Here is a 20,980-nt window from a genome sequence, read left to right on the forward strand (position 1 = left end):
TTCGGGCCGAATTTTGGAGTTTCGATATCTCAGCTCTGGAAGGGGCTAGAGCCTCCATTTTTGCACTCAGGTCTAAGTCTCATGGCCCTCTATCAGAATCCAGAGTTTTGGGAAGATTGGAGAAACTTAATTTTTCGCCCAAAAAAAAAAAACGTAAGGGGTACCACTGTCGTTTTTTTTTTTCGGGCCGAATTTTTGAGTTTCGATATCTCAGCTCTGGAAGGGGCTAGAGCCTCCATTTTTGCACTCAGGTCTAAGTCTCATGGCCCTCTATAAGAATCCAGAGTTTTGGGAAGATTGGAGAAACTTAATTTTTCGCCCAAAAAAAAAAAACGTAAGAGGTACCACTGTCGTTTTTTTTTTCGGGCCGAATTTTGGAGTTTCGATATCTCAGCTCTGGAAGGGGCTAGAGCCTCCATTTTTGCACTCAGGTCTAAGTCTCATGGCCCTCTATCAGAATCCAGAGTTTTGGGAAGATTGGAGAAACTTAATTTTTCGCCCAAAAAAAAAAAACGTAAGGGGTACCACTGTCGTTTTTTTTTTCGGGCCGAATTTTTGAGTTTCTATATCTCAGCTCTGGAAGGGGCTAGAGCCTCCATTTTTGCACTCAGGTCTAAGTCTCATGGCCCTCTATCATAATCCAGAGTTTTGGGAAGATTGGAGAAACTTAATTTTTCGCCCAAAAAAAACAAACGTAAGGGGTACCACTGTCGTTTTTTTTTCGGGCCGAATTTTTGAGTTTCGATATCTCAGCTCTGGAAGGGTCTAGAGCCTCCATTTTTGCACTCAGGTCTAAGTCTCATGGCCCTCTATCAGAATCCAGAGTTTTGGGAAGATTGGAGAAACTTAATTTTTCGCCCAAAAAAAAAAAACGTAAGAGGTACCACTGTCGTTTTTTTTTCGGGCCGAATTTTTGAGTTTCTATATCTCAGCTCTGGAAGGGGCTAGAGCCTCCATTTTTGCGCTCAGGTCTAAGTCTCATGGCCCTCTATCAGAATCCAGAGTTTTGGGAAGATTGGAGAAACTTAATTTTTCGCCCAAAAAAAAAAAACGTAAGGGTCCAGAGTTTTGGGAAGATTGGAGAAACTTAATTTTTCGCCCAAAAAAAACGTACGTAAGGGGTACCACTGTCGTTTTTTTTTTCGGGCCGAATTTTTGAGTTTCGATATCTCAGCTCTGGAAGGGTCTAGAGCCTCCATTTTTGCACTCAGGTCTAAGTCTCATGGCCCTCTATCAGAATCCAGAGTTTTGGGAAGATTGGAGAAACTTAATTTTTCGCCCAAAAAAAAAAACGTAAGGGGTACCACTGTCGTTTTTTTTTTTCGGGCCGAATTTTTGAGTTTCGATATCTCAGCTCTGGAAGGGGCTAGAGCCTCCATTTTTGCACTCAGGTCTAAGTCTCATGGCCCTCTATAAGAATCCAGAGTTTTGGGAAGATTGGAGAAACTTAATTTTTCGCCCAAAAAAAAAAAACGTAAGAGGTACCACTGTCGTTTTTTTTTTCGGGCCGAATTTTGGAGTTTCGATATCTCAGCTCTGGAAGGGGCTAGAGCCTCCATTTTTGCACTCAGGTCTAAGTCTCATGGCCCTCTATCAGAATCCAGAGTTTTGGGAAGATTGGAGAAACTTAATTTTTCGCCCAAAAAAAAAAAACGTAAGGGGTACCACTGTCGTTTTTTTTTTCGGGCCGAATTTTTGAGTTTCTATATCTCAGCTCTGGAAGGGGCTAGAGCCTCCATTTTTGCACTCAGGTCTAAGTCTCATGGCCCTCTATCATAATCCAGAGTTTTGGGAAGATTGGAGAAACTTAATTTTTCGCCCAAAAAAAACAAACGTAAGGGGTACCACTGTCGTTTTTTTTTCGGGCCGAATTTTTGAGTTTCGATATCTCAGCTCTGGAAGGGTCTAGAGCCTCCATTTTTGCACTCAGGTCTAAGTCTCATGGCCCTCTATCAGAATCCAGAGTTTTGGGAAGATTGGAGAAACTTAATTTTTCGCCCAAAAAAAAAAAAACGTAAGAGGTACCACTGTCGTTTTTTTTTCGGGCCGAATTTTTGAGTTTCTATATCTCAGCTCTGGAAGGGGCTAGAGCCTCCATTTTTGCACTCAGGTCTAAGTCTCATGGCCCTCTATCAGAATCCAGAGTTTTGGGAAGATTGGAGAAACTTAATTTTTCGCCCAAAAAAAAAAAACGTAAGGGTCCAGAGTTTTGGGAAGATTGGAGAAACTTAATTTTTCGCCCAAAAAAAAACGTACGTAAGGGGTACCACTGTCGTTTTTTTTTTCGGGCCGAATTTTTGAGTTTCGATATCTCAGCTCTGGAAGGGTCTAGAGCCTCCATTTTTGCACTCAGGTCTAAGTCTCATGGCCCTCTATCAGAATCCAGAGTTTTGGGAAGATTGGAGAAACTTAATTTTTCGCCCAAAAAAAAAAAACGTAAGAGGTACCACTGTCGTTTTTTTTTTCGGGCCGAATTTTTGAGTTTCTATATCTCAGCTCTGGAAGGGGCTAGAGCCTCCATTTTTGCACTCAGGTCTAAGTCTCATGGCCCTCTATCAGAATCCAGAGTTTTGGGAAGATTGGAGAAACTTAATTTTTCGCCCCAAAAAAAAAAACGTAAGGGGTACCACTGTCGGTTTTTTTTCGGGCCGAATTTTTGAGTTTCGATATCTCAGCTCTGGAAGGGGCTAGAGCCTCCATTTTTGCACTCAGGTCTAAGTCTCATGGCCCTCTATCAGAATCCAGAGTTTTGGGAAGATTGGAGAAACTTAATTTTTCGCCCAAAAAAAAAAAACGTAAGGGGTACCACTGTCGTTTTTTTTTCGGGCCGAATTTTTGAGTTTCGATATCTCAGCTCTGGAAGGGGCTAGAGCCTCCATTTTTGCACTCAGGTCTAAGTCTCATGGCCCTCTATCAGAATCCAGAGTTTTGGGAAGATTGGAGAAACTTAATTTTTCGCCCGAAAAAAAAAAACGTAAGGGGTACCACTGTCGTTTTTTTTTTTCGGGCCGAATTTTTGAGTTTCGATATCTCAGTTCTGGAAGGGGCTAGAGCCTCCATTTTTGCACTCAGGTCTAAGTCTCATGGCCCTCTATCATAATCCAGAGTTTTGGGAAGATTGGAGAAACTTAATTTTTCGCCCAAAAAAAACAAACGTAAGGGGTACCACTGTCGTTTTTTTTTTCGGGCCGAATTTTTGAGTTTCGATATCTCAGCTCTGGAAGGGTCTAGAGCCTCCATTTTTGCACTCAGGTCTAAGTCTCATGGCCCTCTATCAGAATCCAGAGTTTTGGGAAGATTGGAGAAACTTAATTTTTCGCCCCAAAAAAAAAAACGTAAGGGGTACCACTGTCGGTTTTTTTTCGGGCCGAATTTTTGAGTTTCGATATCTCAGCTCTGGAAGGGGCTAGAGCCTCCATTTTTGCACTCAGGTCTAAGTCTCATGGCCCTCTATCAGAATCCAGAGTTTTGGGAAGATTGGAGAAACTTAATTTTTCGCCCAAAAAAAAAAAACGTAAGGGGTACCACTGTCGTTTTTTTTTCGGGCCGAATTTTTGAGTTTCGATATCTCAGCTCTGGAAGGGGCTAGAGCCTCCATTTTTGCACTCAGGTCTAAGTCTCATGGCCCTCTATCAGAATCCAGAGTTTTGGGAAGATTGGAGAAACTTAATTTTTCGCCCGAAAAAAAAAAACGTAAGGGGTACCACTGTCGTTTTTTTTTTTCGGGCCGAATTTTTGAGTTTCGATATCTCAGTTCTGGAAGGGGCTAGAGCCTCCATTTTTGCACTCAGGTCTAAGTCTCATGGCCCTCTATCATAATCCAGAGTTTTGGGAAGATTGGAGAAACTTAATTTTTCGCCCAAAAAAAACAAACGTAAGGGGTACCACTGTCGTTTTTTTTTTCGGGCCGAATTTTTGAGTTTCGATATCTCAGCTCTGGAAGGGTCTAGAGCCTCCATTTTTGCACTCAGGTCTAAGTCTCATGGCCCTCTATCAGAATCCAGAGTTTTGGGAAGATTGGAGAAACTTAATTTTTCGCCCAAAAAAAAACAAACGTAAGAGGTACCACTGTCGTTTTTTTTTCGGGCCGAATTTTTGAGTTTCTATATCTCAGCTCTGGAAGGGGCTAGAGCCTCCATTTTTGCACTCAGGTCTAAGTCTCATGGCCCTCTATCAGAATCCAGAGTTTTGGGAAGATTGGAGAAACTTAATATTTCGCCCCAAAAAAAAAAACGTAAGGGGTACCACTGTCGTTTTTTTTTCGGGCCGAATTTTTGAGTTTCGATATCTCAGCTCTGGAAGGGGCTAGAGCCTCCATTTTTGCACTCAGGTCTAAGTCTCATGGCCCTCTATCAGAATCCAGAGATTTGGGAAGATTGGAGAAACTTAATTTTTCGCCCCAAAAAAAAAAACGTAAGGGGTACCACTGTCGTTTTTTTTTTCGGGCCGAATTTTTGAGTTTCGATATCTCAGCTCTGGAACGGGCTAGAGCCTCCATTTTTGCACTCAGGTCTAAGTCTCATGGCCCTCTATCAGAATCCAGAGTTTTAGGAAGATTGGAGAAACTTAATTTTTCGCCCCCAAAAAAAAAACGTAAGGGGTACCACTGTCGTTTTTTTTTTCGGGCCGAATTTTTGAGTTTCGATATCTCAGCTCTGGAAGGGGCTAGAGCCTCCATTTTTGCACTCAGGTCTAAGTCTCATGGCCCTCTATCAGAATCCAGAGTTTTGGGAAGATTGGAGAAACTTAATTTTTCGCCCGAAAAAAAAAAAACGTAAGGGGTACCACTGTCGTTTTTCTTTCGGGCCGAATTTTTGAGTTTCGATATCTCAGCTCTGGAAGGGGCTAGAGCCTCCATTTTTGCACTCAGGTCTAAGTCTCATGGCCCTCTATCAGAATCCAGAGTTTTGGGAAGATTGGAGAAACTTAATTTTTCGCCCAAAAAAAAAAACGTAAGGGGTACCACTGTCGTTTTTTTTTCGGGCCGAATTTTTGAGTTTCGATATCTCAGCTCTGGAAGGGGCTAGAGCCTCCATTTTTGCACTCAGGTCTAAGTCTCATGGCCCTCTATCAGAATCCAGAGTTTTGGGAAGATTGGAGAAACTTAATTTTTCGCCCAAAAAAAAAAACCGTAAGGGGTACCACTGTCGTTTTTTTTTCGGGCCGAATTTTTGAGTTTCGATATCTCAGCTCTGGAAGGGGCTAGAGCCTCCATTTTTGCACTCAGGTCTAAGTCTCATGGCCCTCTATCAGAATCCAGAGTTTTAGGAAGATTGGAGAAACTTAATTTTTCGCCCCCAAAAAAAAAACGTAAGGGGTACCACTGTCGTTTTTTTTTTCGGGCCGAATTTTTGAGTTTCGATATCTCAGCTCTGGAAGGGGCTAGAGCCTCCATTTTTGCACTCAGGTCTAAGTCTCATGGCCCTCTATCAGAATCCAGAGTTTTGGGAAGATTGGAGAAACTTAATTTTTCGCCCAAAAAAAACAAACGTAAGGGGTACCACTGTCGTTTTTTTTTTCGGGCCGAATTTTTGAGTTTCGATATCTCAGCTCTGGAAGGGTCTAGAGCCTCCATTTTTGCACTCAGGTCTAAGTCTCATGGCCCTCTATCAGAATCCAGAGATTTGGGAAGATTGGAGAAACTTAATTTTTCGCCCCAAAAAAAAAAACGTAAGGGGTACCACTGTCGTTTTTTTTTTCGGGCCGAATTTTTGAGTTTCGATATCTCAGCTCTGGAAGGGGCTAGAGCCTCCATTTTTGCACTCAGGTCTAAGTCTCATGGCCCTCTATCAGAATCCAGAGTTTTGGGAAGATTGGAGAAACTTAATTTTTCGCCCGAAAAAAAAAAACGTAAGGGGTACCACTGTCGTTTTTCTTTCGGGCCGAATTTTTGAGTTTCGATATCTCAGCTCTGGAAGGGGCTAGAGCCTCCATTTTTGCACTCAGGTCTAAGTCTCATGGCCCTCTATCAGAATCCAGAGTTTTGGGAAGATTGGAGAAACTTAATTTTTCGCCCAAAAAAAAAAACGTAAGGGGTACCACTGTCGTTTTTTTTTCGGGCCGAATTTTTGAGTTTCGATATCTCAGCTCTGGAAGGGGCTAGAGCCTCCATTTTTGCACTCAGGTCTAAGTCTCATGGCCCTCTATCAGAATCCAGAGTTTTGGGAAGATTGGAGAAACTTAATTTTTCGCCCAAAAAAAAAAAACGTAAGGGGTACCACTGTCGTTTTTTTTTTCGGGCCGAATTTTTGAGTTTCGATATCTCAGCTCTGGAAGGGGCTAGAGCCTCCATTTTTGCACTCAGGTCTAAGTCTCATGGCCCTCTATCAGAATCCAGAGTTTTGGGAAGATTGGAGAAACTTAATTTTTCGCCCAAAAAAAAAAAAAATAAGGGGTACCACTGTCGTTTTTTTTTCGGGCCGAATTTTTGAGTTTCGATATCTCAGCTCTGGAAGGGGCTAGAGCCTCCATTTTTGCACTCAGGTCTAAGTCTCATGGCCCTCTATCAGAATCCAGAGTTTTGGGAAGATTGGAGAAACTTAATTTTTCGCCCAAAAAAAAAAAAAACGTAAGGGGTACCACTGTCGTTTTTTTTTTCGGGCCGAATTTTTGAGTTTCGATATCTCAGCTCTGGAAGGGGCTAGAGCCTCCATTTTTGCACTCAGGTCTAAGTCTCATGGCCCTCTATCAGAATCCAGAGTTTTGGGAAGATTGGAGAAACTTAATTTTTCGCCCAAAAAAAAAAAACGTAAGGGGTACCACTGTCGTTTTTTTTTTCGGGCCGAATTTTTGAGTTTCGATATCTCAGCTCTGGAAGGGGCTAGAGCCTCCATTTTTGCACTCAGGTCTAAGTCTCATGGCCCTCTATCAGAATCCAGAGTTTTGGGAAGATTGGAGAAACTTAATTTTTCGCCCGAAAAAAAAAAAACGTAAGGGGTACCACTGTCGTTTTTTTTTCGGGCCGAATTTTTGAGTTTCGATATCTCAGCTCTGGAAGGGGCTAGAGCCTCCATTTTTGCACTCAGGTCTAAGTCTCATGGCCCTCTATCAGAATCCAGAGTTTTGGGAAGATTGCAGAAACTTAATTTTTCGCCCAAAAAAAAAAAACGAAAGGGGTACCACTGTCGTTTTTTTTTCGGGTCAAATTTTTGAGTTTCTCTGATCTTCTTGAAACTCTGGATTCTGATAGAGGGCCATGGGACTTAGACCTGAGTGCAAAAATGGAGGCTCTAGACCCTTCCAGAGCTGAGATATGGACATCCCATGTAGCATTTATGCCATTATAAAAATAGTGGGTTTGTGGACCGTGGAATTATGGAATGGCGCTTGGTACTACAGACTCAGGGGGGGCCCCTGAGTGCAGTAAAATAGTTTTTATCATGACAGGAACTTTAATTAAAATGTCTATCAAAAACACTACCCGAATCCCCATTCAATAGATTGCCGATGGGACAGCGTCCAATTGCAGCATATTGAATGAACTGCGGAAAAACTTTAAAAAATATAGTGGGTTATTGGACAAATAGTGGGCTCGTGGGACGGGGGTGTAGCCCGGGAGTGGTCCTGGGACATTTGGTAAATATAGTGAATTATTGGACAAATAGTGGGTTCGTGGGACGGGGGCGTGGCCCGGGAGTGGGCGGGGGGTGGTCCCATGACATTTGACAAATATAGTGGGTTATTGGACAAATAGTGGGTTTGTGGGACGGGGGCGTGTCCGGGAACCGGTCAGTGGGGACGTTTCGAGGGTGGCTCCACCAGAGGGGCTTTTGCGGAACTGCCTCGGGGGTCCCGAAATTTCGGGCTCCTCCCGTCGGCCCCCCGGGGGGGGTCGGGGCGTGTTATAAAGTTATAATGTTCAATTTTTTGTTCTAAAAAATGACTCTAGATTGATTGATTCGAAGATATTTAGTTTGTTACAAACAATGTGCAAAACAAAAACCTCAAACTTATAGTTGAAATGGTATACTGCTGGAATTTTTTTGACCTTGAGAAAAAGCTTAAAGTATAGACCATCAAATTTTATGTTTATTAATTTATTTCATGTTGGTACATTTTTGGGAAGTACACCTGTTTTGACCTGATGTCCATTGGAATGGAGAAAAAAATCACAATGAAAGCAATTATATAATTTTTTTTTTTCATTTGTTTTAATTTATAGAAACCTCATGAGCTGGTAAAATGTACTCTTATATTTTTCAGAAACTTGAAACATAATTCAGGTCTGAGGGGGTTAAAGCAGAGTCTCAGCTGGTCACATGACAGAAACAGTGACAGAACTGGAAGCTTCAGTTGCTTCTTTTACACTTTCATTTCTCTTCACTTCCGGGTTTTATTTTTAAAACGTGGGCCAATTTTTTTCTACGGTATGGATAATTATTAAAATGATAAAAGCATAGACCAATTAGTTTTTCTATAGTATGGATTATTATAAATAAAAAAGTAAAACATTTCTGGTCACATGACTATGACGGTTTTAAGGGAAACTCGTGAGAAAGTGCACAGCAACACTCCAGAAGAAAAGTTATGATTCTTGTATGCATCTAAGAAAACCCCCAAAACATATCCCCTGCAAACAATTATACTAAACTGTCAACCACAGTAAACCACAAGCGTTCAGCTAACATCGTCAAAGTTTGAAACTTACATTCTGTCGTGTTTCTGAACCCCATAACACCATGTAACATCACGGTAAAGTCTGTAATAGTCTTCTATATATAAAATATTAAACAGCAGATATACCTGTGAGATTGTAACAGAGGCGGCTGTGATGATCCCACATATAAAACAGCTGCCATACAGCAGCAGCTCCAGCAACAGAGACCACGGCAGCGCCATAGCGTGTGTGTGAGTGCGGGCGCGCGCGCCACAACTCCGCACTGACTTTAACCAGCCGCGGCAGCGCGCATACTCATGTGTCCAAAACGCATCATGAGTTAACTACAGTCATGTGATTGCAACATCGGAGAAAAACATGAACGAAAACTCCATTCCCTTGCATAAGCACCAAAATAGGTCACATTTATGATAATCAACTTATAAAAAATTAAGAGATACCTCCCCAATTTTGACTAGATTTGAGAGTTACAACATTAACTATGATTAAATTAGGACCTTTTTACTTAATTGAACTACTTTAGTTTCTGTTAGATCAGTTCATATCCTAGTACAAAGCCCTTACACACTTTAAATTATTTTTTCAACCAAAGTCAAATATAAAGCACTACAATCGCGGAGCAGATTTGGGCAATGTTTTTTTTTTTGGAAAAGTAATTTTTTGCAACTTTGCGTTACTCCCTAAAAAAAAGTAACTAAGCGTATCAACATCGATAGCTGAACTCTACTATTCTTTAATATTGAGAACGATTTTTAGGATATCTGTATCGTTATATATCTTTACAGTTACTTTCTTCTGCTAAAAGGTTTAACACTTCAGCAATAAAAAATAAAAACTGAAACACAAATGTGATGTTTATCTAAAGTCCCTTTTGCTTGTATTAGTTTGGTTGAATTGGATCACTGAATGTCAGTAGCAAAAACATTGGTTAATAAAGTGAGATTAAATCCATAAAGTATGGATTAACATATTTAATTATTGCAATACTGAATGCGTTTTGTGCAAGTGAGATGAGTAAATACATCACACTACATATCCATCATGTTCACACACACACAACACCTCTGCACTTACTCATGATTTCTCACAATTTGTGGACAGGACAGGTGTCAGTCAATAAATGTGAAAAACTCAGATATTAATATTGTAAAATACTTTACAAGTTACTTGAAAAAATATCTGATTATGTAATTAATTCATTACCCTCAACCCTGTCTGGGATCATCTGTATTGACCGCAATAGAAGCCCATTCCACTATGTATAGACAGACTTGTGCTGTCAGCTGTTTGAGCTTAGTATCGGGGTAAGTAACTGTCACGATTTCTTAAGTTTGAGAGCCGGGGTCTCCTTCCCCTCCCACAGTTGACCATATGAAATGTTTATGCTATTTAGTGTACTCAGCCACATAGACATTCACCTAAAGGATTATTAGGAACACCGTACTAATACTGTGTTTGACCCCCTTTCACCTTCAGAACTGCCTTAATTCTATGTGGCATTGATTCAACAAGGTGCCGAAAGCATTCTTTAGAAATGTTGGCCGATATTGATAGGATAGCATCTTGCAGTTGATGGAGATTTGTGGGATGCACGAAGCTCCCGTTCCACCACATCCCAAAGATGCTCTATTGGGTTGAGATCTGGTGACTGTGGGGGCCATTTTAGTACAGTCAACTCATTGTCATGTTCAAGAAACCAATTTGAAATGATTGGAGCTTTGTGACATGGTGCATTATCCTGCTGGAAGTAGCCATCAGAGGATGTGTGCATGGTGGCCATAAAAGGATGGACATAGAAACAATGCTCAGGTAGGCCGTGGCATTTAAAAAATGACCAATTGGCACTAAGGCGCCTAAAGTGTGCCAAGAAAACATCCCCCACACCATTACACCACCACCAGCAGCCTGCACAGTGGTAACAAGACATGATGGATCCATTTCATTCTGTTTATGCCAAATTCTGACTCCACCATCTAAATGTCTCTACCATCAGACCAGGCAACATTTTTCCAGTCTTCAACTGTCCACTTTGGGTGAGCTCTTGCAAATCGTAGCCTCTTTTTCCTATTTGTAGTGGAGATGAGTGTTACCCGGTGGGGTCTTCTGCTGTTGTAGCCCATCCGCCTCAAGGTTGTGTGTGTTGTGGCTTCACAAATGCTTTGCTGCATACCTCGGTTGTAACGAGACTGGTTATTTCAGTCAAAGTTGCTCTTCTATCAGCTTGAATCAGTCGGCCCATTCTCCTTTGACCTCTAGCCTCAACAAGGCGTTTTCGTCCACAGGACTGCCGCATACTGGATGTTTTTCCCTTTTCACACCATTCTTTGTAAACCCTAGAAATGGTTGTGTGTGAAAATCCCAGTAATTTAGCAGATTGTGAAATACTCCAACAACCATGCCACGCTCAAAATTGCTTAAATCACCTTTCTTTCCCATTCTGACATTCAGTTTGGAGTTCAGGAGATTGTCTTAACCAGGACCACACCCCTAAATGCATTGAAGCAACCACCATGTGATTAGTTGATTACATAATTGTATTAATGAGAACTTGAGCAGGTGTTCCTGATAATCCTTTAGGTGAGTGTACACAGTATGTCATGATATAAGACTGCCACTAATTTGTAGCGTCGACGGACAGCAGTTGTTTTGACTCATTTTATTACAACACCACAAATACACAGAAACTCAACAACATTATATAACGAGTAACAAGTAATATAAAAAGGTCAAAGCCCAACCAGGCCTGCATTTTCCGATAAAATTAATGAGCCTTAAATGTAACAGCGAATAAAATGAGACTTTTCCCCCCCATAAACTCAGAGTGTTTTTTCAATGCTAACTGTATTAATGCTTGACTAAAGTATAACGTTTAAACAAATAATACTTTTGAGCATCATGATGACAATAATAAAACACTTATTCAGTGTTCTCAATCTTTACAAGCATCATGTTGTACAGGTTCTATGCCACTGACTCAAATCGTTAAACACTCTTCCACACTTGTGATATCACTCTGTGCACAAATGATGTGTTTTTCATGTGATAAACTCTATTTAACCCATGCGGTAAGTGTCTGTAGGGCAGCCGGGCAGCCGGAAGCTGTCAGGCACTGGGCTGTCTAATTTACAGATGATCTTGTAGATGGCCTTCTTCCAGCACGGATCGGTATCCCGACCACTCTGTATGGCGGAGAAAAACTCCCTCAGGGCAATCTCAGATATCTCCACGAACCTCTCAGGAACCTGGAAAGCAGAAATGACGCTTAAACAGGTAACTGAACTGTTTCACTGTGCACATGCATTGCACACACTGACCTGGTAATCATTGCTCTTATTGTAGTGCATGTTGAGAATGCGGTAAAGCTCGGTGTCTCTGCCCAGGCGGAGCGATCGTTCCCTGGCAGATGTAGGCCCCTCTCTGGCCGCCTGGCGGGCAAAGCGCTCCATCTGGATGTAGAAGAACTCCCGGAAGTTACTGAACCACTTAATCAGCTGGGAAGTGACACAGCGATTGAACTGTGCGAGAGGCGAAAAAAACATTTCAAAAAGAGGCTACATAATGAATGTAGGTCAGCATTACACATTTTTGGAGACATTCTGTGATGTTTAATCCCATATAGACAGCTTTATGATTTGGTTGAAACATGGACTAAATATAGGGACATTTTCTGACTGCTCTAATTGATTCAAACCATGTCAGACTGCTGTATATAGGTCAGTGTAACTTTATTCAATAAGTCATTAGCCCATATCATTTGTGCAAGATATAAGCTACTCTATTGTGTTTAGGATTATGTGAATGATGCTCACTTTGACATCAGGGAAATATGTCTTGAGAGTGCTGGAGCTGGGGTAGCGTGCGTAGAAGAACATGAGTTTGGCTTTCTTCAGGTGGCACGGAGAGAGCCCTTCCTGAGAGTGTCGATGGTTAAGGAATGTTTGAGAGCAGCACAAATACATTTATATAGTTGTCTTGTCAATCATTTTGGGTCTGAAATCATTTGAAAATAGTGTAAAATGTGAATTTTCAGCATCATTACTGCAGTCTTCAGTATCACATGATCCTTCAGAAATTTATTATCATCAATGTTGAAAACGAATGTTTTTATTAGCGCGATATCGCGATTAATCGCATCCAAAATAAAAGTTTGTGTTTACATAAATATGTGGGTGCACTGTGTATAATTATTTTATATACTGTATATAAAAATACACACACATGCTTGTATATATTTATGAAATATTTTCATGCATATACTGTATATAGATTTATATATAATTTATATTATATATAAATATTTTATATATAAATAATATTTTTTTCTTAAATATACATCGCATGTGTGTGTATTTATTAGGGCTGTCAAACAATTAATTGCAATTAATCGCATCCAAAATAAAAGTTTGTGTTTACATAATATATGTGGGTGCACTGTGTATAATTATTTTATATATATAAATACACACACATGCTTGTATATATTTAAGAAATATTTTCATGTATATAGATTTATATATAATTTATATTATATATATAAATATTTTATAATAAATATACATGCATGTGTGTGTATTTATATATATATACAAAATAATTATACACAGTGCACCCACATATATTATGTAAACACAAACTTTTATTTTGGATGCGATTAATCGTGATTATTTTAAAAATAGTTTTTATTTAAAAATTACATAATAAAGGTCTTTAGTGTCAATTTTGAACATTTTTACATTTATAAAGGTGTTCATCTCTTTTTAAAACTGACCCCAAACTTATAGATATATATTTCTTTAAAATCAAAGGATATTGATCCAGCAGTGTGATAGAGAGCTGCATCTCCTCCATCCCCCCCTCCTGCTCCGCCTCCCCTCATCCCTCCTTCTCTCGCTCTATCCGACGGAGAGGGCTCGAGCTGCCCCAACAACGGGAGGGGTGGGAACGCAGAGTTGTGTGAACGAAAGTCCATGAAAGACTCTGACAGGCAGTCCTTATGGAGGGGCAAACTGGAGAGGGAGCGGGCGAAGAGATTCTGCATGGTGTAGTGAAGGAGGGGCAAGGGAACGGGGTTGTCCGGGGGATAAGAGGGCAAGAAGTGGTCTTTGCTCCTGGGGGGTAAAAGTGCCGGGAGAGGGGGCTGGGATAGCGGAGGGAGGCTGGGATTGGCTTGAGGGAGGAGGACACTTTGAGCGATTGGGGCTCTCTTGTCTTGAGGACTCTTTGTGACGAGTGGCAACGCTTCCACCTGCTCGACCGCATGAGGTCTCGCCCTCCTGTCTGAGTTTAAATCCAACGCCATGTCGGGTTCTTGGGAAACAGTGGCGGATGCGACCGCCGAGGCGTCGGTTTCGGCATAGAGACGGACAACTCTGTCGATGACTTGAGCCACGACGTTGGCAAGCTCCTGCTTTAGAGCTTGAGCAAACTTCTGCCCTCCTTCTGCGCTCTCCCACTCGCCCCGGACCAAACTGCATCCCAGCCACACCTGATCGCCATTTAACTCCAAGTCCAGGTCCACGGAGGTCTCCGGGAATATCTCAGCGTTGCCATTCCCGTTGGTTTCATTGTTTTTCTTAGACGAACAGCGCGGAGGAGAAAACCCACTGCCGATGAGCGGATCGTCGCTGTCGGAGAACATCTCCGCAACCTCATCGAGAATGATCGCCCCGTTCTCTTGTTCCTCCTCGCCTCCTTTGTCGTCATCCGCCTGCCCTCCGTAAACCCTCCACACCTTTCGCTGGAGCTCGAGAAGTTTCCCTTTGGTTTCCTCCAGCTGAAGCTTCAGTTCTTGTCGCTGTCGCTTTCTGCCTTCCCGGCTTTCCCTCCTGTTCCCTGGTTTCTCTCCCATTCTAACCGAAGCTCTACTCTTCCTCCCTCTCTTCCCTTCCTCTTCGCTTCGAGCTGCCGAGTCCATCCTGGGTCTCTTAACTCTCGCGAAATCCTGCCCCCATTCGCCAGGGTCGGGAGCCGCGCTTTGTCCCCGTTCTCCATGACAGCGCTGAGATGATGGGGTTGCAAACTCCCTCTTCCCAAACACATCCTCCTCCCTTATCTCATCATCTACCAAAAGCCCAGGGAACAAGCCCTGGCGCTGACGGAAACTACCCCACCTTTGGGACGCACTGTTGGGATGCATGAGAGGGGAGAAGAGCGGGTGGGAAGACAGGCTGCCGGGGGAAAATCGGTGGCTTGAGGGGTTTGACTCTGGCAGGCTGTGATACAGTTCGAAGGGACACATCTGGGAAGGCTGCTGATGAAATCGATCCGAAGGGGAATCCATAGCCCCCTTTTCCGTTCTGATCTGGTTTCAGGATCTTTAAAGAGAGCACAATTCGCTGTGAATAAATACAGAATCATAGACGAATGTACGCAGCTATTTGGATCGGTTTTTGCTCATTGCTCATAATCCTCTCATTGTTATCGGCATCATCATAGTCTCTTTTTTCCCCCTCTCTGCATGTGTGCGTTATCTATCCGCTGACAGCTGTACCCTGTGTTTGTTCAGACTGTTGACTCTATTGCTCTCATCCTTCTTTCCCTCTCTCTCTCTCACACACACACACACTCAACTCAACACAAATACATGGATGGCGAGACAGTAAATATTTTAATGAGATTACTATAGTCCCAAAGCTCTGAATCTGCATTTTTACTTAATTCAGAGCTTTTAGTACTACTAAATAGTTTAGATAGATAGATAGATAGATAGATAGATAGATAGATAGATAGATAGATAGATAGATAGATAGATAGATAGATAGATAGATAGATAGATAGATAGATAGATAGCTCATTTATCCTAAAATCAGATTAATGGAAATTACTGTGCTAAACTGACGTTTTCGCCTTTCCCTCATTGGCACAAATGCCACGGATGTCATCAGATTATAGCTCGAATTTAAAGCCGTTTAACTGCCATGAAAAAAAGATTTAACAGATGGAAGGACAACACCCTCACGGATAAATTATAGAAATTGATTTGCCTTAATTACTCACTCACTAACCCAACTCGTCGTGAATAATATCGCGGAGTTCACGTCAAAGTTTTCTTGTTATGAAGACAGATTTCACTCCTGCTCGAATACCGGCGCACGAGCGGACATTTGTAAACTCTGCGCGCGCGCTCGTGTGCGTGTGTGTGTGTGTGTGTCGCAGATTCATTAACAAATAAATAGATGAGGCGCATTTGACAAGGACAAACAAATACACGGATGTCCCTAAGGTAGAAAGCAAGGTAAAATGTTTTTTTTTAAACTTACAAAAGAGTCAGCTAGAAAGCATCCCCCGGTCGGTCACTTTCCTGTCGTATTATATTTCGGTCTTGTCGAGGTGTGTGTTGGTCACCGGGAGCATCAGCGTTAAACGCGCCACCGAGTTTCCTGTTATTGCTGTCGCTCCTGCCTCGCGCTGTCCACCTCTCATCCTCGCGCACTCTGTCGCGTGGTGATCAGCCAGTGGGCGTCGAGGCGAGGCGTGAGAGAGGGAGGGATGTCCGTCCGCTGCCCCGCGCACACACACAGACACACACACACACACACACATACACCTCTCTCTAGCGCGCTCTCCCACTCGCTCTCCACGTGGGGTAACTACTTGGTTATGAGTCTCCACCAATCAAAAACGAACAGATTTACTAAAATAATCTGATATAGCCTACATGGTAAAATTATCCATTGTTACACTATAGTTATAACCGTTCTTGTTAAGATTTACAATTTAAATAAATACAATAATTAATAACCGGTAAGGATCTCATTCAATGTAAAAAGGCAAAGCTGACTGGGAGTGAATCCAAAAGGCCCTAAATAGAATTTGCTTTGAACAAACAAAAACAGTAGATAGATCTGATACATATCCCTATAGAACTATAAAGTTCCCAAAGGGATAAAATGCCCCTTTATTATTAAAGTTTGGGGTCAGTACAATTTTATTTATATATTAATGTTTTTGTTTAGCAAGGACGCGTTAAATTGATCACAATGACAGGAAATATGTTTACATTGATACAAAATCAATATCAAACAGAATGTTCAATCCATCAAAAAAATGACCATAGTCTCTTAAATTAATAAGCATACAATTATTTTTAACATTGATAATAAGAAATGTTTATTGAGCATCAAATCAGCGTATTAGAATGATTTCTGAAGGATCATGTGACACTGAAGACTGGAGTAATGATGCTGAAAATTCAGCTTTACACAGGAATAAATTACATTTAAAAAATACTAAAACACTTATTTTATTTGGTAATAATTCACAATCTTATTATTAAAAGCAGCCTTGGTGACATTTAAAAAAAAAAAAAAAAAAAAAAAAAAACTTACCAAACCCCAAACTTTTAAGATATGTATAATAAAACAAAAACAAGTCGATTTCTGATAAAGATGTGACATAGGACTTTTAAAAATAGAAAAATTCTGTACAATCTTTTTTTCTATTTGGAACATATTTGGTTCTTGGAGGATTCTTTTTTTTTTTTTTTTTCTTTTGTTGTTGCTTGCACTGGAATGTGTTAGGAGAGGTTCCAAATGATGATAATTCTAATAGGAATTCTGTACACATTCTTTTACAATGTTTTTAATTCTCTGTTAACTAATGACTATTTTTTAAATTATATTAAAGTAACACTGACTGCCGCAATTAACTAGTATGTTGGAGAACCTATTGCAATTATAACAATTTTTTTTTTGTCAAAACATAATTCTGACAAAGAATCGATTGTTTTAAGACAAAACATAACATAAGTTTGAGTCTGAGGATGTAAACAGCTCTGGTAGAAGCTCTTTGTCTGTGGCATGTCATGACGATGTGTTATGTCTGCGCGAGGAGGTATGGAAATACATATCTTAACAGGCAGTAGGACATCCTATTATTGCATTCGGACCGAGTGCATTGATTGGACGAACTTTTTTTAACTTCCACAGAAGATGTACATGGTTTAACATTCAAGATGTCAGAGTTTCAACCAGTGTTTATACAAACCTTCTGTTGTTGATTTTTTTTTTTTTTTTTGATGACATATTTGACATGTGTATGACACACATGAGACTGTATATATGCCAATGCCGGTATGAAAATGCAGCAATAAAGCTCTTCATAATCAGAGACGACTCCACCCCTGAACGTGTGAAAGCTGATTATCGGTCCCTCCACTCCTCTTCATAGCACCCCTTCTCTCTCGTTCATTGTTTCCATCACTCCCTCTCTCCCCCACTTCACTGAAATACCCCTCAACCAACCAAACTGTTCACAATAACCAGTGGCTACTGTTGTTATGGAAACAAGAAATATGACACAAAGCCTTATTAATAAAAGGTGCTTGTGACTGGAGCGATCTATAAACAAATGTAATTGAAATATAACATAACATAACAAAATAACATATTTTGGATAGATCCACATACTCGCATACTTTGACAAGTGGCGTTGATGCTAATGGATTCCTCCCGGTTTTATTTCAAAATCCATTTTTTTTGTTTTTGACAGTAAGTGCGCAACATAAGTGTTAAATTCCGCATTCAACAATTCCTTAATTCCTTACAGTCCATTTGCACTGTAACACACACACACACACACACACACACACACACACACACACACACACACACACACACACCTTTTGTAAGGTCAGGCTGAAAGGCTTTTTGAACTACATTAGCAACTCACACTGAATGCTTTGAACTGAAGCCAAATGACTGACAGCAAACAATATTAAAATGCATGAGCAATTCTAACAAAGAGCTATGAAATACACCAAAGGGACGTGGCCATTTGCGAGCAGTGTTTTAAAAATGCCACACGAATGTCGATCCTTTCAAACGGTGGGAGACTTATCAAAATGTCTCATTTGAATGAGTCACGATCAAACATATTGCATTATGAGTCTGTAATATGCACGGAATGAAAATGTGGTATCCAGCGCGCGCGCGCGCGAGAGAGAGAGAGAAAGCAGGAGTGCAGATAGACGTTTTGAGGGGGTCGATGGACAGGCAAAGTGTTTGCCCATTGGCTGCCTCTGAGGGAAAGTGTGTTTGAGAGAAGAGAGCACTCACACATTCAGCCTTGGGCAAGGTGACTGAGGAGAGAGAGACAGTGAGTGACAACTGCAGTTGAACTAGGATATTAAATCTGAAGGGACGTTCAGATCTCGGGAATTACCACAAAGACGTAAAACAAAACAAAACAGGGAAGACAAATACACACAACCAGGTTGAGCGAGTGTTTACAGTACTTAAAAAAAGAGGATTTTAACATCAATTGAAGACATTCTGTGGTTATTTGAGGAGGATGTCAGTATGAAAAATAATAATGCGCAATATTCTGTTCAAACAGATCTTTAAGGTTCAGTTTGTTAAAGGCAGAGTAGGCGATTTGTTGTTATGCTGGTTTAAAGTCTCTTCACATCCTGATAGGAATCACTAAGGCCTTGTCCACACGGACACGGGTATTTTTATAACCAGAGTTTTTCCTCCTGCGTTTAAAAAAAAATCCCGTACACATGAAAACTAAAAAACAAAAACACGCTATAAAGGGCTGTCAAGAGCATGCCACACCAACAGGCGGCGATATAACCATAAAGCCACGTTGGCCAATCAGAAGCCTAACAAAAAGTTATTACAGGTTCCGGTAGGCCAACCCGATTCGTACAAATTTTACGAGGTGGTTAATTCGTAACAATTCGTACGACCTCACTCATACGAATTAGTATGATTTTTGCTAAATCGTACATATTTTACGAATTGGTCAATTCGTATGAATTCATACGAATGACCTACCCCTGTCCCCGCCCCTAAACCTACCCATCACGTGGGTTTAGACAAATCGTTCAAATTCGTACGAGTGAGGTCATATGAATTAGCTACTTTTTAATCACTTATACGAATTCGTACGAATTGGTCGTGAGATAGCGTTGGGTAGGCGGACCGGACGGTGCAGCGCGGGCGCACACTCAAACCCCCGGTTTTACTGTCTACGCGAGAACACTGTAACCGGCGTTCCTGAAAATCCCCACCCTGGCAGGGGTTTTCAAAAATATTCGGTTTCAGTGTCCTGATACCGCGTTTCCGTGTGGACGAACGGCTGAACCGCGTAAAAAAAGTCACGATTATAAAAATACCCATGTCCGCGTGCACAATAAGTTAAGTGATTTCAATGTACGTATTTATATTCTAGTTTGTGGAAGGAGTAGGAACATAAAATGTTCGTCCCATCATTGCATTCTGTCCGATAACGCCAGAAATACCGTAATTTGGAAGAGATTTAGAAACCGGTGATGTTATCTACTCAGAATGGTTTGCGACTCGAATTTATACGTTTCAATGGCAACACTATCAACGCTGAAATTAATCTGCAGCTTTTTCCAAATACGATCGTCGCAAGTTCCGTCATTACCAACAGAGTTCAATGGAACGCGCGATATTTAGAAAACGATGCTTTCGGGAAACGCACCCGAAACGTTGTTTATGTTCAATATTATTGTAATGTTTTGCTTTTTTATTGCCAGGCTCTCTGAAATTACCAACCCTACCTTTAACTATAACTTTTCTATTTGAATATATTTTACAATGTAATTTATTCCTGCGATGCAAAGCTGAATTTTCAGCATCATTACTCCAGTCTTCAGTGTGTCAGTTCAAAAGAACAGCATTTATTAAAAATATAAACCATAACTAAGTAATGCATCCTTGCTGTAAAAAAATATTAGTTGAGTAACTAACTAAACCTAAACTTTTGGGTCATATAGTGTCCCCGCCCCACCCATTTTGGGCCTGTGAATTGTATGGAGAATCCTGTAAATTTACCATTTTATCAGCTATCGGCAATTATAGATAGGCCTATCATTAGAGCACTAAATTTACCCGACACACCGCAGCTGAGCCATTGCCACTGTTTCACCAGCTTTCCGTTAAAAGTCCTCTTTACTGAAGCTCTGTTTTGAGTTTCTGCCTCTGACCTTGAGTTTCAGGAAACTGACTGCGGTAATGCACATTATTAAAGCTGCGAGTGTGTGCATGTGTCTTCAATGGATTGTCCTTGTCCTCTCAGCACCGCAAACATATTCTTTGATCTTTGACCGATATGACTCTCACAATGCGGTGGAGAACCTCAGGAATACACTATAATGCACCGCCTCGCTCTCAACCGCACAGATAAGCTACCACAGACGTGAGAAAACGCGTACGCTCACACACACTTTCACTCACTCTCCCTCTCAGTCTCTCCGCAGTACTCAGGTTGCAATTATCCTCTTTGGCTGGAGTGTTTTGATGGTATAATTGCCATGGACACTGAGGAGAGAGGGATTGGTGAGTGAGAGATAGAATGAGGGATGGAGAGGGGGAGAGAGGGACATCGAGAGCT

At 41.1% G+C, this 20,980-nt stretch overlaps 2 protein-coding genes across 2 annotated transcripts in view; both read right to left on the minus strand.

Annotated features, from left to right (window-relative positions):
• tmem179ba (transmembrane protein 179Ba) overlaps window positions 1–8,894 on the minus strand; it is a 71,383-nt gene extending 62,489 nt beyond the window's left edge. The window contains exon 1 of the mRNA XM_039658694.2: window positions 8,743–8,894. Within this exon, the coding sequence (XP_039514628.2) occupies window positions 8,743–8,838 (96 nt within the window). The 5' untranslated portion in view covers window positions 8,839–8,894. The remainder of the gene's footprint in view (window positions 1–8,742) is intronic.
• Window positions 8,895–11,258: 2,364 nt separating this feature from the next.
• On the minus strand, window positions 11,259–16,182 carry prox3 (prospero homeobox 3). The gene is made up of 5 exons (XM_039658692.2): window positions 15,877–16,182; window positions 13,428–14,931; window positions 12,427–12,534; window positions 11,932–12,132; window positions 11,259–11,859 (listed from the first exon to the last, which is right to left on the minus strand). The coding sequence occupies exons 2-5, from the start codon at window positions 14,895–14,897 to the stop codon at window positions 11,671–11,673; spliced, it is 1,968 nt and encodes a 655-aa protein (XP_039514626.2). The 5' UTR covers window positions 14,898–14,931; window positions 15,877–16,182; the 3' UTR covers window positions 11,259–11,670.
• Window positions 16,183–20,980: the final 4,798 nt, after the last annotated feature.

The sequence above is a fragment of the Pimephales promelas genome, chromosome 1 (genome assembly GCF_988280905.1).
Source record: "Pimephales promelas chromosome 1, fPimPro1.hap1.1, whole genome shotgun sequence".
NCBI lineage: Eukaryota > Metazoa > Chordata > Actinopteri > Cypriniformes > Leuciscidae > Pimephales > Pimephales promelas.

What these genes read in the sequence shown, in the direction of transcription:
- prox3 (XM_039658692.2), bottom strand. Translation starts at nt 14,897, where the DNA reads ATGGATTCCCCTTCGGATCGATTTCATCAGCAGCCTTCCCAGATGTGT. An exon ending in CATATTTCCCTGATGTCAAA is followed by an intron (nt 12,133 to 12,426) that starts GTGAGCATCATT and finishes CCTCTCGCACAG; the next exon opens with TTCAATCGCTGTGTCACTTC. An exon ending in ATAAGAGCAATGATTACCAG is followed by an intron (nt 11,860 to 11,931) that starts GTCAGTGTGTGC and finishes TCTGCTTTCCAG; the next exon opens with GTTCCTGAGAGGTTCGTGGA.